The sequence below is a fragment of the Montipora capricornis genome, chromosome 10 (genome assembly GCF_036669925.1).
Source record: "Montipora capricornis isolate CH-2021 chromosome 10, ASM3666992v2, whole genome shotgun sequence".
Classification (NCBI taxonomy): domain Eukaryota; kingdom Metazoa; phylum Cnidaria; class Anthozoa; order Scleractinia; family Acroporidae; genus Montipora; species Montipora capricornis.
Genome location: NC_090892.1, coordinates 41,382,791 through 41,403,763, shown reverse-complemented (window position 1 = coordinate 41,403,763; position 20,973 = coordinate 41,382,791). Strand labels below are relative to the sequence as shown.

General features: G+C 38.5%; 1 protein-coding gene across 1 annotated transcript in view; it reads right to left on the bottom strand.

The window, feature by feature from the left end:
• LOC138018868 (TNF receptor-associated factor 6-like) overlaps positions 1 to 20,196 on the bottom strand; it is a 20,564-nt gene extending 368 nt beyond the window's left edge. Inside the window, exons 1-7 of the mRNA XM_068865548.1 lie at positions 19,093 to 20,196; positions 17,630 to 17,687; positions 16,240 to 16,344; positions 14,643 to 14,801; positions 11,201 to 11,281; positions 8,824 to 8,901; positions 7,676 to 8,020 (exon numbers count right to left, since the gene is read on the bottom strand). Of these exons, the coding sequence (XP_068721649.1) occupies positions 7,676 to 8,020; positions 8,824 to 8,901; positions 11,201 to 11,281; positions 14,643 to 14,801; positions 16,240 to 16,344; positions 17,630 to 17,687; positions 19,093 to 19,286 (1,020 nt within the window). The 5' untranslated portion in view covers positions 19,287 to 20,196. The remainder of the gene's footprint in view (positions 1 to 7,675; positions 8,021 to 8,823; positions 8,902 to 11,200; positions 11,282 to 14,642; positions 14,802 to 16,239; positions 16,345 to 17,629; positions 17,688 to 19,092) is intronic.
• Positions 20,197 to 20,973: the final 777 nt, after the last annotated feature.

The window sequence follows — 20,973 nt, the reverse complement described above, 5'->3', positions numbered from 1 at the left end:
TGTTTCAAAACAAAAGCTCTTAATCACGGATTCCATTCGTGCTAAAGTATTCTTATAGCCAATTTCGCACGTGCTTATTATGTTAACTTTTAAAAGCTCTTAATTTGCAAAAACAATTTAAGGTGGCTCAAACCAGTTTCGACACCTTTCAGGAGGCCTTTTCATTAGAAGGATTGACACTACAACACTTTAACACGTAACAGCAATGTTATGGCACCATGTCAAACATAAATTATTGCCGAACAAGATGCAGTCATTTTTGTGACCTAAAAGTTACCATGGCAACAGTAAAGCCTCGCAAAAAAACACCCTCTATTTTGGCTTTACTTGCTCATATCTGAAAAAGGAACGCGGTGTCGTCATTTTTTTATTGCTTAAAAGCGATCAACAAGCCGAGATGAAACTCCGCGTAAAGTTTTAGAAAAATTCTGTGGAGCGGATTCAGAGCTACCTTAAATTTCAATTATTTAAGGAAGCTCTGAATCCAACTCACAGAATTTTTTTTTCAAATTTGAAGAAAGTTTCATTGTGGTATGCTGATTACATTTTAGAAACGAGATGCTTCCGTGAAGCATACACTGGGTTGCCTGTGGTACGTGTTACAGAAAATCAGAAGGCACTGAATTGTATGGTATTGAACTACAGCATTCCAGTCTCTGAAGAATAACAAATAAAAGAGAAGCGAGAGACATTGGCTTCTGGGCTGACATGTTGATAATTTTCAAGTTCCCTCACAACTTCTTTTCACCACAAGTTTAAGCGTGCCCTCTGAGCATCTGTCAGCTTTGTAATACTAAAGTACACTGAAGTTAAACCCTGTCCGGCGGGGTTGGTATGTGGATGGGAGGGCAAAACAATATACGCCTCAGAAAACAGAAGCATCGGACCGAATATACTTTTAACGCTAACAAATGCGAACTCAGCAAGGTACAGATTTTGTTAGCTTGCTTTATGCAAAACAAATGTTGATGCAAAAGTAAATAAATATTGATACACAGTTCCATCATTTTGGAAATAGCAGCTAATTTATTATTCATCGGCGTCACAATTTTTCACTGATTTTGGGGCCCATTTTGTTGAAACTCAAGCATGCTTCCAACAGACCTGTTTATTTTCGTGAACCCTTCCTGCTTACAGAGCAATACTGAAAAAATTTTACCCATATAACATTTCAACCTTAATAACAAAGAGGGCAAAATTACTGAATGCTGATTGGTCAATGAAGAGGGTATTTTTTCTTAATTTTGCTTGAGAAGAGGGCAAAATTACTCGCTCACGGTTGGTCGAGCGCCAAAAATTCTCGCTCCTGATTGGCTGAACGTACGTCTTCCACATTCAGTTGCTTTCTTCTGTTTGAGCAAAACAACTTCGTCTTCATCGAAGTTTGTCTTTTAATTCGCGCTGCATTCGCCGAAAAGGCATAAAGATTAAGAACTAGCTTTAAAAGATGATCTGAATTTGAATTTTCGAGTGACAAGAATAAGGGCAAAATATTTTAAAACTTGGATCGACTTACATGGTGCCCGGCGTAGCGGGATTGTGTGGTTGAAAAACAAAATGATTCCTTTCGTCAAGGGCTTTCAGTTTACCACGACATCTTGCACCTCAACAAAAAAGGTCACAGAACAATTTGCCATTGACAGGAGGAACGAGTACCTCAAATTTGGTGGATTTCTTTGGACAAACTGTTTGCTATGTTTACGGATGCGTATTTGCAAGTGGTAAAAACCTCCACAGCACAGGTGAATAAAATAAATCGAAGATTAACCTTTGGTTTAATCGTGGTTACAGTTGTTCACGTGGTTACAATTGTTCATTTTCCTCTCGAGTGGATGTAAATAACAATCATCTATACTCGTTTTGGACGCAAAGAACAAGTTGACTTGCTTGTCTGTTTGTCAGTTGTTTTGCTTCCGAGCGAACGAGTGTTTCCGCTTAGCTGTCTGTTTTTCGAGGTGCCTCAACAGTGTTAAGAAAATTTTGCCCTCTTTGTTATTAACAAGTAATCGCAATGGGTCCTCGAAAAATTACGGATTACAATCACTTGTGTTTTCCTCAGTTGCTCAAATTGCCCTCGTCGCTGCGCAACTCGGGCAATTTCAGCAACTTCTGAAAACACGCGTGATATTAATCCTTAATTTTACTCGGCCCCATGCGATTACCTACACTAAGCTCGAAAATTCAATACACAACATGATATTATAATTCACAAAGGCAGAAAATACCACAGAATCCTTTTTCAGCGAAAAATGTATTGAAACAAACAACATATTTGCTCTTAGGGGCGAAAACCTCTTCCTATTTCATTGCGTGCGTGAAGACAAGAAACTCAATCCTGTCAAATGGCCATGTCCTTCAGGTTGAAACCCTTTCCTGAAGAACCTTTTCCTTAAATAGCTAGAAAATGCTTTACTATTGCCATAAAAACTATCCAGTTAAGCTCGCATATCGTAAAACATGATGAATTCATAAAGGCCACCTTTTCCAGCAAACAATTTTTTGAAACGAACAACATATTTGCTATTAGAGGCAAAAACCCCTTCTATTTCATTACGTGCGTGAAGAGAAGAAACTCAGTCGTGTCAAATATGCGCAATATATTGCAACAAACTAAGTTTCAGGATCAAACCGTTTCCATGAAGAACCTTTTCCTTGGATAATGAAGTACAAAATAGACGACAAGCTTTGTTCCAAATAATTCTTGGCTGTCACATTTCCACTTATTTTTTTACCTGAAGACTGTGCAGAGTTGATCACAGATCCACGTAAGGTGTTCTAATCGTTCTCTGTCTTTGTTGAACCCATAAGTTACCAAAGAATTTTCCATTTGCTTTCAATGTTCTACATAACAGAACACTTAGTAAAGTATTAGAAATACAGCTCACTGTTATTTCGGCTCGGCGACGGGCGATAGATTGTTGTCGAAGTCCATTGCTCGTCGATTTTAAGATTTTTCATCGCCTGTCTTATTTATGCAATTGACGTTCTATTATTGAGCTCCATAAGGGTATATTTTGTTAAAGAGCCACTAAAACGCCATTCGCATTACAAGACTTTAGACGCCATTGCAGGTTAAGTTAAATATTCTACTGTGTCCACCAGAGAAATCTACGCATTTCCACTACCCTCTCGATCCTAAGAAAATACGCAAAGAAGGTTCCATGCACAAAGACACCACTTAGCAGGGGAGTGACAGGCAAGGCTTTTCATGACACGGAAAACTAGAAGCTCCAAAAAGCTTACACTGGGTTGCCTGTGGAACGCGTTACACAAAAAATTGGGTGGTATTGAACTACAGCGTTCCAGTTAATTTTTTCAAGTGGGGCGTCATTAAGACCATTTGAGGGGTCACCTACATGTCGCGCCAGCAGAGGCCCTTTGGCTCACACGTTCACGCGTTTAATTATTTTGTAATTTCCTGTCCCATTTTGAGGTCTTTGTTTTTAAAGCTTTGGTAATAAATTCAGTTTAAAGATAACAAAACACGCTCTTGAGTAAAATTCACTCGTTTCTTCTTTAAATAAATAGTTTGCAAAAAACTAACTGCAAATTGCTCTGACGGACGTTTTCCAGCATGTCTTGCAGTTGCACTAAGCAAACGTTTATTGAACACACTAAGAAATAACTGAAGGTGTTGTTTCCGCTTCATAATTCGTCTTCTTGTCAGTCTAATCATATGCCAGGTCAAAACATTGTTTGGCTTTACGTTTGCACCAGAAAAAGATAAGCCAAAAGACAGATGAAGAAACAAAATAGCATAGATTTTACATATAACTCTGAATCGAATTCTCATCGAAAGATTAATGACAATCGATCTTAAAAGCACGAAAATTTCTGCAGTCTCTGACTTTTCTGAATTGATGTTTTGTCCGAAGGAAGAAATTGATCACGTGCTAGGCAACCATAAAGGAGCATGAGATCACCTGGTGTCAACTGAATAAACTACAGGAAAGAATGTTAATCGTTTGTCGTTTTTAGAGTAAAACAACGTACTTTTTAGCCAAGAAAGTCTTTTGTTTTTTAATTTTGTTGTAATATTTTACTGAACATTTAGATTTCATCTGTCGGTTTTGACTTCAGGATGAACTATTTACACAATCGAGAGGTTGAGTGGCCATGTAATTAAAAATCTAAACATCTATGAGATACAAAAACAGACTTGCGAATGATCGCAAATCACAATGCTGACAAGAACAAAAGCAGAAGAAATGCTTAAGTAAATATGAAGTTTGTTACTATCTGAATGTTTTTGGGTTAGAGTATAGGGATATATTGTCATGCAAATGATATAATTTCATGACACTCAAAATGAGCAAGAAGCGTGAGTTTCATGTAAACAACGTTCGCACTTGCAAGTCGTAGGAATAAATTGGATTAACCAGGAAGTTAAAAAAAAAATATTGTTGGCTTCCCAAATAAATTTCATCTTACACTACAATGACAAAATCCTTTGTCAGAGAAATAAAATTCCTGTCTCCTCGCGTATCACATTTCAACGCACATATGCAAATTTCTTAACTCATTTTCACCACGATTCCCGCGAGATTTTCTTCTTTCAAATACATTGTATTAGCAAAAATATTATTTCTCGTCAAGCGTTGCATCTTTTATGTTCAAATAACCGCTAAAAATAAAGATTTTTTAACGATCTGTCCGTAGATATTTTTTCATAATTTAATATTATCTGTCAAAATTTCCACAAGAGTGAAATCATAAATATAGCAACGCACGCAACAAATTTAGTCGCATTTACCTCTTCGTCGAATTCTAATGCTTAACACATGAATTTTTAGTTATTGTGAAAATCTTTCTATATTCGTTAGCAATCATCCTTTCAAATTTCAGAGAAATCGACCGGTCCGCCAATATTTTAGGAGTTTTTTTCAATGGGATGTCAAAAGGCCAAGTTCAGGCGATCAAGTTGCGCGTGTGACCCGTTACAAGTATTTTTCACAAAATGTTCCCGAATCGTCAGGCATCACCACAGAAGACAAGTACATCATTCTAAAAGCTTATTCTACGCAAAAAGTAGGTTCTGGAGGTACTTTTGAGAGTGGAAATCAAGTTTACGCCGCATGGTTATTTATATTTAATTCAGTTAACACAACAGAAGGACGCTTACCTGCCATAAAACTATCCAGTTAAGCTCGCATATTACACAACATGATGAATTCATAAAGGCCACCTTTTCCATTGAAATATTTTTTGAAACAAAGAGCATATTTGCTATTAGAGGCAAAAAACCCTTCCTATTTCGTTACATGCGTGAAGACAAGAAACTCACTCGTGTCAAATTACACTCTAAATAAACTAAAATAAATTTCCCACAAGAGTTGAGCATCAAACCCTTAACTGAAAACCCCTTTACTTGAATTATCAAGAAAAAAATGGGCAACAAGCTTTCTTTCAAATAATTTTTGACTAACAAGAATTGTGAAATTTCCAATTGTTACCAGAAGACTATGCAGAATTGAGCACAAACAAATAAGCCAGACAGCATAGATACATACATACATTTACATACATAGATTTATTGAAGCTCCCTTTACAGGGCTTTTCTGATCTGTCTTTGTTAAGCCCATAAGTTGCTAGAGAATTTTCCATTTGATTTCAGTGTTATACGAAACACCACACTTGTACAATATTAGAACTACAGCTCACTTTGATTACGGTTCGACGGGCGATAGATTGTTGTCGAAGTCCATTACTCGTCCCTCTTAAGATTCCAGATTTTTGTTTTTAGCGCCTGTCTTGTTCAGTATTCAATTGACTTTCCATAATTGAGCTCCATAAGGGTATATTATGTTTTAAAATCCACTAAAACGCCATTCGCGTTACATGGCTTTCGACCCCATTGCCGGTTAAGTTAATAATTCAACTGTGTCCACCAGAGAAATCTACGCACGTCCCAGAACCCTCCAGAGCCTAAGAAAATACGCGCAGAAGGGTCTATGCACAAGGACATAATTAAGCAGGGGAGGGACAGGCAAGACTTTTACCGACACGGAAAAAAAAAAACAAAACAAAAAAAAAAACCAACAAATAAAATGCAGATTCCGACTGAGTTTGCCATACTGGCAACCTAGTAAAAATTAAAAATTATAAAAACCAACAAATATTACTCATTTTCCGAGTGGGATTGCCATACTGCAAGCCAGAAAAAGCCAGTGATTAAACTTCACAACGACCACACTCCAGAAAAAAGAGCATGACGGCAAGGAGAGATATGATACAAAACACTAACGAAATTAATATGACGCCTGCTTGAAACTTCGTTGCTATGCTCGTGAAAGTTTTTTGTAAATAAAAACCTTTCATCCCTTCTCTTGGGTTTTAGTCTCTCCCCGACAGGTCACGCAAAAACGTGACAAACGAAATTTCCCAAGAGCTATGCAACATCACATGGATTTTACTCGTTTCGATCATAGGTGACCCCTATTTTTTTAGTCATCAACACTGACTTTACTTGCTATCTCCAAAATATGATGAAATGAAAAAACTCATACTGTAAAAGGTTATTATTGTTTTTAATTTCTTTCCTCGTGCCATCGAATTCCGGAAGTGGTTGCAACGGGTAGCACTTACGAAAACACTAGTTGAGGATGAACTCTACTGTTTACAACATCCCTAGTGGCATGCAATTTAGATATCTAAAAATCCCACTCCTAAAATCCTTTGCACGGAAACCTTCACTTGAACAATTTTTTTTTACGAGTTTTGATGGATGAGCAGATGAGGCTACATGATCTCGTTATGATGAGTTGATTTATCGAAATTAAGGCATTTTTCCATTGCCATTTTCCCAGAAACAAAGTCGGTGACTCCCCATTTTTTTTTTTTCATTTTTGAAGAAAGTACTTTATAACCTAATTCTAGGCAAGAAATGAAGACAATTTCACTGTAGGAAGATTTTGGCGCGAACGTCCTTGAACAAAGTTTACAGAAAATTCAACTGATCTAAGTATTTTTCTCAAAGATTTACGCTTTATGGTATCTGTCAGTTTTCCCAATCCAAAATCTAACTCTGCCTCGATAAACAGTTAAATAAGCTGAAGTCGGGGGTCCAAATCCACGAAGGGGGACTAAATCCGCCCGGGGCTCCAAATGCATTAATGGATTTGTACCGGGGAGTCCAAATTCGCTAGGACACTGGCAGCTCTTCAGTTTCAGAGCTCATCGAATCCCCGATCCATCCAGTTCTGATTATTATGGCTCCTCCTCATGTTAATTACTTTGAATTGAAACATCATCTTCATTGGCACTTTGGCGAGGCTCTTGACGTTCTCCAGGTGAACATCACTTGTATTGGTTACAAGCTGGAGGAATCCACTCACGATCACAGGTTGGCCATGCGGAAGGTTGAGGGCATTTCGAACAGCAAAGACGAAGACAAACAAGGGATCAAACTAAACTCTATTGAACTTCCAATTGCGAAACAATCATACCTTACCTTCGAAATAATTAAGTCCAAGTCCTGAGTCATATAAACTTTTAAGAGGGACTCTAATTAAAAGCAGACAAGAAATTAAATGGCCAAAAAGAAAATCAAACTTTTGTTAAAGGCCAAACGGTAACACTCATTCTCAAGTGTGATTTTGAAAAGTGACAAAAAATAGAGGGACATAAGTTTAGAACTACGATAGAGAGAGCAAAATGATATTTGAGACTTCCTTACGTCAACAGGTATTCCTCCGCATTGTTGTCGCTCCAAGTGGATCAGCCTGGCCTCTATTTTCTCCATCCTTGCCCTAAAACCTGCCAGCATAAAAGACGAATTTTGGGCTTTCAACATTCTTATCTCTTCATTTAATTCTTTGATCTGGTCGTTGCTTCTTTGCAAGAGAATTTCCAAACATCGTTTTTCTTTCTGATCTTTCTCCGCCTGAGCTTGAGCTTGAGCTTGGATTTCTTTCACGGTGTCTTTTAATTTATTCAGCTCTTTCTTAGCCTCATTCCATGTCTTACGCAGATGATCCTCGGTGGATTCCTTCGTGTGGGCTTCCAAATTGATCCGTTTGTCCTAAAAGATCAAAATAACAATCAGAATTCCAAAGGAAAAGAAACTCCGTGGAAGTGATCATCGCAGTTATAAATCAACTTGAGCAGTTGCGAAAGAAGCCGGGGGAAAAAAACTGCAACTACAACTGCAACCGCAACTTCTCAAGTTGCTTCATAACTGCGCACAGCACAAAAAATGTCAAAAAAAAAAATCGTATATTCTTTCTATCGGACAAGAAACCGTAGGATTTAGAAACGAGAAATTTAAGAACCATCCATCATATAGCTTAGTTTCTTTGGAAATGTGAGGACCAATCCTATAGTTAAGAAGCTTTACTGCAGTATGCAACAGCTCAGTAGCAGAGCTCCACGCGCGCGGTGCACCATTGGTAAGAAAATATGGTAATCCATCTCTGCGAGAAAATTTGGTTTAGGTCACGACCCTACTATCACAAGACCATATCGTGGGCTCAAGTATTAATACTTGTATACTTGCGCCCAACATGGCGGTCATGCTCCAGCTAGTTTACAGCGCACATATTGGAAATTTATGTTAAGGTCAATTGACACCTGTCGAAACAAGGTATCCGGTGACCAGTATCACATGACCATATCGTGGGCTCAAGTTTAGAGCTCATCGAGGTCAGCTGTTTTTTAAGTTGACCACTGACTAGATACTGGGCTTCCATTGGATCGCAGGGTCAAGCATTTCTAACTTGTTGCATGAACAATAAATAGCTTGGAGCTCCGCTCGTAGGGTTGGTTAAATCTATATGTTACTGGCGTTTAGAAAGAAGGATTCTGCAAAATGTCTAATAAACTTACAGAAAAGTTGCAGCCAGCATCATTGTAAGGACAAGCCACCACTGTCATTAAACAGTCATCTCTGATGTGAGATTCCAACTGCAGAAGAAATGTCATGATTGTAGTTATAAACTTTGGGTTAAAGGACTGGGAGGAGATCATCTTGCTTCTCGGAAAATCATGTCACAAAGTGTTTTGGGGGGATTTCGTCCTGCTGTGGTCGCAATTATCATTACCCTCGAGTTTAAGCTGATCAGTAGAGTCTTCTAAATTCGTTCACACTAAATAGTTTACGCAGCTCGTATCATGATCTTTAGTCAAAACTGAAGAAAACGTTGGTAAACTCTTTGATACCTAATTTGACACCATCCAGCATTCGCTGCAATTTTACTTGAAGAAAGAAACATTTGCTACGTCTTTCTGTCACATCAAAAGGTATCCTTAATTCATCAGTGCAACTTCATATCAACCTAAACCAGCTCGGTAAGTCACTTACTGAGTTAGCAGATTAGATTGTAATTTTAATATAGTAATATAATTTTAATAATTTTAATTATAATAATAATTTCAATATTAGTAAGTTAGTAGATTAGATTATGTTGGTAAGTACACTTATAAATTACTTTATGAAAAAATAAGGTTAAGAAAGGAATGAATTTCATTTCTATAACTTCTGGACTCAGTGATCTACTGAGGACCCGTTTATGAACTGAAAATGCAAAGTAAAACCTTGCCATGACGAAAAGAAAACAAATAGATTTGACTGAGCGAGTGACAAAGTAAGTGAGTAATCGAGTGAGTGAGTGAGTGAGTGAGTGAGTGATTGAGTGAGTGAGTGAGTGAGTAACAGTAAAAGTAACAGTAAATCTTTTTTGCGCCTTACTGTCCATTGGGAGGTATCGGTCTCGTTATAATAATGGTGATGATATCTACTAGAATAACTAATTAGCTAAAAGATCATACAATTACTTGTAATACAATTGGTATAAAGTTATTATTTCTTTAATTATTTTGCATTTAGGATGTCTTTTCTCTTCTGAAACATTAAATATGTGTATTTACCTACTATCTTTGAAGTGGTTTCGTTTTCTAGGGTAAGTAAATACCGTATCTTATCCTCATCATTAAGGCTTTTGAAAACAACATCGTGTGTTGAAAGGAGAGAATGGAGCTCATTTCTAATGTTATCGTACCCTGGGCAATACATCAAGAAGTGCCGCTCGTCTTCTATATAGCCTCTATTGCAGACTAGACACGTTCTTCCATCTACTGGGATTGGTGCACCTCTATTTTCGTATTTCCCAGTCTGTATTCGCAAGCTATGAACCCCCAGACGCAATTTTGTCATACTTATTCTATGTGCTGGGTTTCTGATAGTTTTGAGATAGTCTTACAATTGGTAGTCGAATTTAATGTAAATTTCTCTCTAGAGCCTTTGGAAGTGTTGTTGCGAGCCTTCAGCCAATTTCGAATGTAGTCCTTTTTAAGCTGTTTCTTTATGGAGGAAGGAGCATTCTTGATGTATAGTTGGCTTGATGCATTGCTTGTAGAGTGCATTCGTATAGTTTCGTCATTATTTAATACATCAAAAAATTGTCTGTGACTTTTTGCGTGATGAAATGCTTCCTTTAATAGAGGATTGACTGTGTTTTGACTGTTTTTGTGAGTGAGTGAGTGAGTGAGTGAGTGAGTGAGTGAGTGAGTGAGTGAGTGAGTGAGTGAGTGAGTGAGTGAGTGAGTGAGTGAGTGAGTCAGTGAGTGAGTGAGTCAGTGAGCGAGCGAGTGAGTGAAGGAAGGAAGGAAGGATCTGAACCAATCTGGCCCATCGAATGGTCTTTAAGTGTTTTACCCCTAGGAAAGACAGATATTGATGCAGTTATTTCTTTTGATTACATGCAACTTTCTTGTAGTGCACATGGGTATCCTGCAGCTTACATACATTTTAGTATCATTTAGGGTTTACGGGGCCTCCAGAAAACAATGTGCGACAACTACCCTGAAAACTGTGTCGCCTAATCTTTCCCAACAGTGACTGCGTTTTTAAACGTTCCAAGTGTTGTCAGAAAGGAACTGAGGGTTACACGTTTAGTCCCGACTGGATGGAACCCACGTCGACCTCCCGCTCTTAGCTTGTCCTAAGATAAATTGTTGCCATAACTTGCTAACGAATCCATAGGATCGTCTAAAATCATTTAGCTGGGGTTGGTTCATCTCGGCTTTGAAACCTTAGGATATTGAATCAAGGTCAAGCGGTTAAAGTCGAACAACTCCGACTTTGCACCTCATGATTGGCCAATTATGTGGAATCTTCCCAGGACAGCTTTTTTATTTTTCGAAAAACATGTGAATGCAAATGACGAATGGTAAGGAAGATCAGATTATTTGATAAGTTCTCTACCTCCTCACGAGGTATTTCTGTCTGTTCGCATTGCTGAGGGCAATCCACAGGAAAACGAGTACATTTTTCACCGTCATGAACCTGGAAGTAAAGACGAAAAAAAGGCTCACAACACGACCAGATTATTAACAACACTAATAATCACTTTATCAAGTTTCAGCTTCCATTGCTGTGTTGGAGAGACTGTAAATCGAATCAAATCATAGATCAAGTCAGTCCTGTTGCGGTACTCCCTCTTACCACGCCCTGAAAATAAGCCTGGAACAGGGAGGAAAAGAGAGAGTCCTGTATTACTTGCTGGTGCATGCTCGTAATGACGCCATTTTTTCCTCAGGGAAAAACTATATTTGGAAAAAGGTTCCTTATTTGTGCATAGTTTATTCGGAGTGCTTTTATAATGTGAAAGGAAATTATGATGCCAAGTTTCTGGAGACAATTGATTTAGCGTTTAAGAAGTGCTACTTTAACTTTGTGCCTTAGTCGGAACAACTGCAAGCTATTCATGCAGTCGTTACCAGTAATGATGTTTTTGTGAAACCTGCAACAGTAATTGGCAAGTCTGTTTGCTACATTGTTTTTCCTTTAATATGTTTGTGATTTTCTTCGATCCGAGTCCGATGTTAATTGTAAATCAGTCCTTCTTATCGTGAGGCCCTATCGTAGAAGATCAGATGAATGACATACGAAAGAATGGAATTTCGTACCCGAAACTCAACTGAACAGGTGCATGATATGGCGCAGAAAAATATCAAATTTTGATTTAATTGCTCCCCGATGAAGATCCCTGGGAGAGCACCTGCTAAAATTGCTGTTGACGAGGCTCACTGTTTGTTACTTGGAAGTATGAAACTGTGGGTCGTGGATGTGAATCGCTCAACAATAACTAATAAATCTCCCGCTGGAACTCTTTTTTATTGTTCTTTAGTTCTCTCTATCTAGATATATGATAATTGCACTGATCCAATGAACATGTACATATATTTGAGCTGCACCGTAATTATTGAAACTGTGATTGTCTTAGGAGTTTTACAGACCTACCAAATGTTTTTTGAAATCGGGGTCAAATTGTTTGGATACCAACAAGAGAAAATGAGGGGACAGAGAAGGAGGCTCCCGGTCCAGCCCTTGGGATATGTCATGTCCACGAAAGTTATTTTTAGACGAGCGGAAGTCTTCCGAGACGTCCGCATGCAGGCCAACCTCGGTCCGATGTTTGAAAGAAAATATATATTCATCAGCCTTCCACGTGCGCCATCATTTTCTCTTTTCACCATGAACCTGAGAGCGAAGCAAGACTGCATGCGGACGTCTCGGAAGACAGACTTCCCCTAGAACAAAGACCTCCGCTCGTCTAAAAATAACTTTCGTGGACATAACATATCCCGGCCAACGCCTTGAGCCTCCCTCTCTGTCCCCTCATTTTCTCTTGATACCAAATATAAAGCAATAGGCCATTTCCGAGTTCATGTCTGCCTCTTCTTCAAAACGAGTCTAAGTGCGAAGTTTTTGTTACGAAAATTAGTTTTCATTCTTATGTAAAGTAGTACTACTTAACATCGCAAAAACTTCGCACTTAGAGTCGCTTTGAAGAGGAGGCAGACATGAACTCGGAAATGGCCTATTAGATAAAAAATGTCGTAAATACTCATTTGCATTGGCCATCTCATTTTTATCAGGAATAATACACAAACATCGCTGAGAAACAGATCAGAGTAATTTAGAGTAATTTTTAGGGTAACTAGAGTAGTTAAGGTTTTATTTTGAGCTGCTTGTTGGGACTGCAGTGATTTTTATATCGGAAAAACTAACAGACGATTGCATGACAGAAAACTGAGGATTTTTCGTGACAAAGGTAGAAAGAAAATTAAACGAAATTGAATCACAACCAGGACTATTTGTTTCTCTACATATCAATTTGTGTTGACAACGCAAATGTTCCTAATTTGTACATATATGTGCACAGTCAAACGTCGATTATGCGGACGTTAATTTTAAGCATATTTTTCTGGTCAAAATTTGTTCGTGAATATTGGTAAGGATGAAGATGATTTTCCTTTCACTAAATCCTTGAAAATTGCTACTTAAAAGCATTTCCCCTCTGGAACTCATTATTAGAGACAAAGTATTGTAGATAATATGAAATTCGGGCTCCGAGCTACATTTACTAGTTCATCGTTTGCACAGAAATATTGCGATCTTCTCTCAGTCGTTACATTTATTCGGCAATAATTTTACGCTCACTGCGATCGGGGTTTTTTCTCCTCGTTTGGTTACGACAAGGCACAATTTCGATGTTACATTCTTGACACCGCGAATCACACGGTAATTTTCATATACACATTTGCATGTCCACCCATGCATCTAATGCAATTTGATTGGCTCACTCCGAGCATGAGCCTGCAAGTAATACACCACTCTCTTTTCCCGCCTGGGTTCCAGGCCCATTTTTAGGGCGGGGAATGAGGGAGTCCCGGAACAGGACTAGTCGAATGTTGACATTTGATGAGAGGGCAAAACCTGAGGACTCGGAGAAAAATCTCTCATTGCAGAGTAGGAAGACATCAAACTCAACTCATTAGAGCAAAAGACTGTCGAAAGTAATAACGCAATTGCAATTGCTACGCTTAGTGATTAGGTTAAAAAAAATTCACACCAGTTTATCAACCAATGGAAAGGAAAACCAAAGCCAATCGCGACTTGCACTCGAGATTTTTCCCGCGCTGTGATAAGTTACATGAATTGCTACGAATTTGGATTGGTTCATTGCGCTGTTTGCACCTGCTATCATTGGTCGAAGCCAGTAGTTACTTTGGTATTTGTTTTACGACACTCAATTGAAAACCGTTTTAAGACTCGTTGGATCCGGGAATTGGACTCGTGCCACTCTGCTTGGAGGCCAGGTGCTCTTACCACTGCGCCAATCCCCTCTTCTCCCACTCAGTTGGGGGAGGGTTACGCAAATAAGAGCTGGATTTTTGCGGCTTCAATATTTTGCGTTCGCCCACTTTTATCGCTGATGCCCATTGGGAAACCTTTTTCAGTGTACTCTAGGACAATCGGGCCTCAGACCATACCTATCTAGATAGTTATTTCCCTTCTGTCATAATATATCAACATCAGTCAAGAGGTCAAAGAAAAAAGTCGAGCAAGAACAAATTGCTTGGGCTTGGCTTCATAGTTGTCTTTGAAATGCTTCCTATGGCGAAAAAATATGTGTGAATAGAGTTTTTTGTTTGTTTGTTTGTTTGTTTGCAATTAGAGCTAATTGCAAAGTTTAATCTAACGAAAATTCATGTTTGAGTTCTTAGGAATCATAGTAAGTGTCGTCTCTACATGCAGGGCGTTCGACTCAATCTTTTGTTTCTGTGCATTTTAGGAGTTTTTAGTCCTGTAAAGTTCACTTATAACTTATGTGTTTGTTGCTGTGGTGTTGCCGCGTTACCTCTTTGTGCCAGAATTCAAACTCCTCTTCACAGTATTCACACTGTACAATCCTGTTGCGACACTCTGATGTCTCATGATCCCTCAACAACCCTCGCTGTACATGTTCATTGCATTTTGCACAAGCGACGTCCTCATAAAGGCATTCCTTAACATGTTCCTGCAAAGTTAATTTGGATTGGTTCATGGCACTGTTTGCACCTGCTGTCATTGGTCGAAGCCAGTAATTTTTTTGGTATTTGTTTTACGACACTCAACTGAAAACCGCTTTAAGACTCGTTGGATCTGGGAATTGGACCCGGACCACTCTGCTTGAGGCGAGGTGCTCTCACCACTACGCCAATACCCCCTACCCTCTCTGTCGGATGAGGGGTACGCAAATAAGAGCTGGATTTTTGCAGCTTCAATGTTTTGCGTTCGCCACTTTTATCACTGATGCCCATTGGGAAACCTTTTTCTGTGTACTCCAGGACAATCGGGCCTCAGACCATACCTATCTAGATAGTTATTTCCCTTCTGTCACAATATATCAACATTTCTAGAAGTAAGAGAAAAAACACAAATAACTGTTGTCTCCCGATTAAATAGTCGAGGAAAGGTTACGTATATACAAACGTTGGCCGTGTAGCACTTATATTTTAAACAGAGTTAACTGAATAGAGTGTAATGTGAAGTGCTAGATTTCAGTCCCATATGAACCATGTGAGCGTTAGCCCTACAGATGGAAATGTGCCAAAACAACGACACAGAAAAACACTCACAAGGGTGGAACTTGAAACCACGACCTTCGGGTTAGAGGAGATCTAACCCGAAGGTCGTGGGTTCAATTCTCATTTCCATCTGTAGGGCTAACGCTCACATGGTTCATATGGGACTGAAATCTAGCACTTCACATTACACTCTATTCAGTTAATCCCGATTAAATAGTCGAGCAAGAACAAATTGCTTGGGCTTGTCTTCGTAGTTGTCTTTGAAAAGCGTTCTTGCCGAAAAAAATCTGTGAATAGAGTTTTTTGTTTTTTGTTTTTTTTTTTTTTCGCATTTAAAGCTAATTGTAAAAATTAATCTAAACCTCAGCCACGTTAGTCGACACGTTAATCGACAACATTTTTTTCAAATAATTTAGAAAACAACCTCATATGTGGCAACATTAGAACTGACACCACGGACCATTTGACTCAGGTTTGTATTGTCCCCACACAACCTTGCGCAATGAACTATTCGAAGCAAAGGAAAAAAAATGCGTGATTACTCCAATTCCAATGCTATTCTTGCCCAGTTAGCATTTTGAAATTGTCTGGTCATATTATCTCTCAACCCTTACCTCAACTCTTCAATGTCTCTGTATCCACAGGCACTTTCCCAGCTAAACTTAAAGTCGCTAAAGTTGTTCTCAACCAGGATGAATCAACGACAGCTTTACACATTTTGTTTTAGAATCATCACCCTAAGGCTTGTCCATCATGAAACTGAATTGAAACTATTTGTTCAAAAATTATGAATTTTAACCAGCCCTGTCAGATAAAATCCTGAAATTCTTTCTTCCTAAAAAGTTCATCATAGTATTAATTCCTTTGAAAAATAAACAAGACCAATACCTGATAATGACGTAATTGTGCTGTCCAATCACATCCTCTTTCGTTTCTCTTGCATTTAACATGGAGACAAAGAACATCCCTATCCCAGGCCACATCAGCGAAGAACTACATGAAAATGAAAAGAAAATTATTCTATAAAAACAGTTAAATCCGTTATCAGGTCATATACTTGAGTCTGACCTTATATGGCAATGATTGCGCTAAGCCTTGCTAAGCTAAAAAAAATTTCGCAAGAAAGCAAAATTTCTCCCTTTTCTGTGGAAAGTTTGGATCAATTCTGATCTTTAGAAGTATGCGAAAATGTAAGAATACTTTTGTGATGAGCCTGCGTCTGTCTGACAACCAGGTATTACAACAGCGGATCATCAAGTTTTTTTCGATTTCGCTCGAATTGTCTCCCTTTTTTCGCTCGTATTTTGTACTTTCAAACTTTTGGCGTTGTAGGAATTTTTTAAAAAAAATATTCCATTCGCGCTTGTTGGATATCTCATATCCAACGCGCGCTCATGGAATAATTGTTAATTATAAGAATTTTTAACTACATTATGGCCACTATTTCTTTGATTTTATGATGTAATACGAGATTTAAGAAAGTTAGGCCTACTTTATACGTCGAATAACCGTCGCATTTAATTCAGACGAGGTTAGTCAAATAAAGACGTCGCACTCCGTCCATTGTGGACGGATACAACGTTTGAAATGCGTCTAGATTCATACGTCGCTTTAGAGACGCATCAAATGAATTGCATGAAATACGCATATATTATAAATCAAGAAAATATTTATCTTCTCTTGTTAATAAATTACGATCTTGGACCCGCACCATCCCGTAAGCCCCAAAAAACACATTTTTGCATCAACACTATAGAGAAAACCCTTTTTTTTTTTTATTGTGGAACTCTTTACTTCCTTCTTGACCTCCTCCTAAGTACTTTATGGGGAGATGGCATCCATCAACTGCTCCCCAGAAGCGTGGAAATTGCCATCTCTCTTCCACATTTAACAATTTTTTTTTAATCGCCTGCTCAGATAGGGGAAAAAGATCTTGAACCAAGGATTTCAAAAGACTCTTTACAATCGCATGGCAAACATCATTGATAATTATTCAATGTTGTCACTCCAAGGCCAAGTAGTTCCGCAACTTTTGTTGTTGGGGAAGCAAACGCTTTTAAACTCATTCAATATTGATTCAACAGGTTTCAACACGGTTGAAAGTTTCAACATTGCTGTTCAACAAAATCGAACGGATGTTGAAGAAAATGCTTAAGAAGTTTGCCCAGGCCCTTAAACCCATCTGTTTCACAGCACAATTGATCTGCTTTAATTTCCTCATGCACAGTCCTCAGCTCAAACGAAATATGCAACATGTCCTTTTCAGTAATATACTCACCCCTCCCTCTTGAGGAATAGGATTTCGATCTTTTGGACAAATGCGAGCATTGCTCTCCCTGAAAGGAACAGATTTATGAGTTCTTACTAGATTAGTCCCCGAATTCCGATAATGGAAATTACACAGGCAACTTGGTCACGTCATTATTGGAAAGGAAAGGAACTTTATATAAGTGTCTAGTAGATTTAGCGCTGAGCACTAATTGGGGACACTGTAAAGTGAAATTAACAATTAACACAACAAGTCAAATGTTGGTCTTTGAGGAGAGGGGATATCGGTGTACCCGGAGAAAACCTCTCGGTGCAGAGTAGAGAACCAACAAACTCAATGCCACATATGACGCCAAGTCGAGGAATCGAACCTGGGCCACATTGGTGGGAGGCGAGTGCTCTCACCACTGCGCCATCCCTGCACCCCAATTCTCTTTTCTTTTTTTTTTTTTTACATAGGAAAGCTTCATTCCAAAATTCGCCCACCCATATCGAAGCAAATGAAGTTCAGTTGAAAATTTGAGGAACAGCCATAAGGCACAGTATTATTATTATTATTATTATTATTATTTTTTGCAAACGAAACAATAACTGATAACTTAATTTATTGTCGAAACTTGGTTAGTCGTTTCCATTCTCCGCAGCCAACGGCTCATGTTAAGAAATTTGATCACAAAAATTGATACACAACATTCAAACTAGTACCGCTAAATTTTACTTCGATAACCTAGCTGTAAACAATCTTGGAAATATTATTTAGATCCTCCATGCCGTCTATTTAATAAAAAACAAAAAATCAAATGAGCGATTGCACTGTATTTCTTTGCTCAAGCGTATCCATACGGGCCATAACTCATATACTTAAATAACGACTGTACGTGAATGGCTTACCCAAACGACCCAATAACGGCCTCGATGCATACATTAGTAATTGATACGTTCATGCTATTTATATTCCAGTGTGAGACAGTATTTTACATGCATCCGCTCGTGGGCTGTATAAATAGCGATTGCAGCGTTTGAGGAAGTTTGCGCTGAAGCTTTCGTAATGCGAACGTCTTTGCAAATGTTTTAATTTCTTCAGCCTGGTAGTAACGGTGGCTTAGAAGATAAGACACGGTACATTGTAAGACCTAAGAGGCGGTCGAATATCGATCGTTTTGTTACTCACAAAAACATTATCACTTTGGCGAGATTTGCCCTAGGTCTTGTTGGCATTAACTTGCAAATAACTGATTTACTGTGAACCATTGAATATAATTCTTTATGTTATGATTTAGAGTGGATTCAAGTATGACAGAGCACTTGTGAGATTTATATGACGTCCTGTCATCGGGAGATGCCTTTCCTTAATTAATCTCATCCATGCCAGCAAAAGAGAATCTAAAGAAGCCTTTGCTAACCCCGATTACACATGTTGAGTAATGTACGCGTGCAGTGAGATGAGCTAAGTGTGCAAAATAACAAGGATACCTGAATGTTCGCAATAAGCATTCTTTGCAGAATCGATGGCCGCATGTTGTCTGCACGGAATTTCGCATCACAAATAGACAAATGGGACAGCAATGGCCCGAGGATGGTTCGTCTCGGAACTCGAAATCATAACCTCCAAGTACATTTTGCTCTCCATTGAGTGGAATCAGCTGAGCTCTTAACCTTGAGTCCATATTTTTAGTCGAATTCAAGAAAGACTGAAAAGAAAGGATCACAAATAGTCCGTTTACAAAAATAAATTGGAAAGCTTGGTAAGGCTGTCCAGAGCGGGAACCTACAAGCTTAAGGAAGTAAGTTTGAGACGCGATGTGATTAATAATGATCCTGAAATCTCTCACGCGTTAAAACCTCTACTTCAAGGTAGCCAATCACAACATTTGATCTCGGCTTCCCCGTCGATCGAGGCAATTTTCAATTCCGATTCAAGACATTGCACAAGAAGGAAGAGGAGTTTTTGGACGATGACATTTGCGTTTGGTTCTCCTGGCCTGGTGCCAATGGTAGAGACTTTGCGGAGGATTCGGAGGAACGTGATCAGTTTGAGGAGGAACCTATTAATTTGTATGATTGTACGAAAGCTATCCTCTCCTGACGAAAGATGACGAAAACTAAATTCAACCCCTTTTTGAAGGGTACGAGTACGAGTTTGTGGATGAGGTATCGCAAAGTCAAAAGTGTCCTTTCTGCCTGCTTCCAATGCATGATGCTGTACAAACTTCAGACTGTGGTCATCGCTTTTGCATTTATCACTTATAAATTACGCAAAACTTTGACGTGAACTTCTTCAGATATATGATTCAATTAAAAGTTAAATTTTAATCTCAGTAAATTTACCAGGCCAATTCCTTTTATGAAGAAGTGATTTGCAAAGGCATTTCACTATTCAAAAAATGTGATAAAAGATTTCAGAGTAAAACATTTTAAGGTGAGTCGATAATGACGTTTACAAGGCTACCGTTGTTTTAGCAAACTTCTCAATCTTAAAATGTTCTGTTAAGAAACATTTGTGGAATTTTTTACAGTTAATTCCATTAAGGGTTACATAAGCATATTCTCAGATGAAGCGGCCATTCGCACAGCTGAGAGTATTCAAAATTAAAATTGGCAATACTTGAAAGACTTCCTCTGTTTACCCCAAGAGGTCATCAAGGTTAGCCTCTCAGTCTCCACTAATTCCTTGAGTGAACCTTTTTCCGAGTAATATATATTTTTAGGAACAGCTTTTCCCGCGAAAAGTATCATATTTCCCTTGATGCTGAGATAGCTCTGTTTTGATTGGCTTTTACAACAGTGCGTGTCTACATCTAGCTCGTTTTTATTCTTTCCTTGTTAACCAGATAAACGCTTTTTATTTATCGTTATCACTTTCCGTCTCGATTAGCATCTGCTTTGCGCACTCCACGAAAATCAAAGTTGTTGTTCTTGTTATTGTTAGAGAAAAATACTTTTACCTTCGATTTTATAGCGATGTAAGTTCATTTCCCTTGTGCGTTATCACGATTGAACGGAAAGTGAAAAGGCACACAAGCGACGAGCCATTTGAGAGCTACTCAAGCGTCTTAAGGCTCGGACCAACCTAATTATTATGCATATTTTATTTGAAGGAAAGCATTTGCCAAATGTCCATGAAACTGAGCCGAAAGTGTCTTATCCATGTTGTTATTAATTTGCCGAAATATTTTGCATCGTATTTTGGTCACGTGACCCTTAAACAACTTATAACGTTTATATCCTTTACTCAAAAATGGGGAACATTTATGCTTTGAAATTTTGAAAACTTTTGGCATTAGCACGTTTACTACAACTGTGCCTACCGAATGCCGCCTTTTAATGTGGTACTCCATATTTACCTTTTAAGAT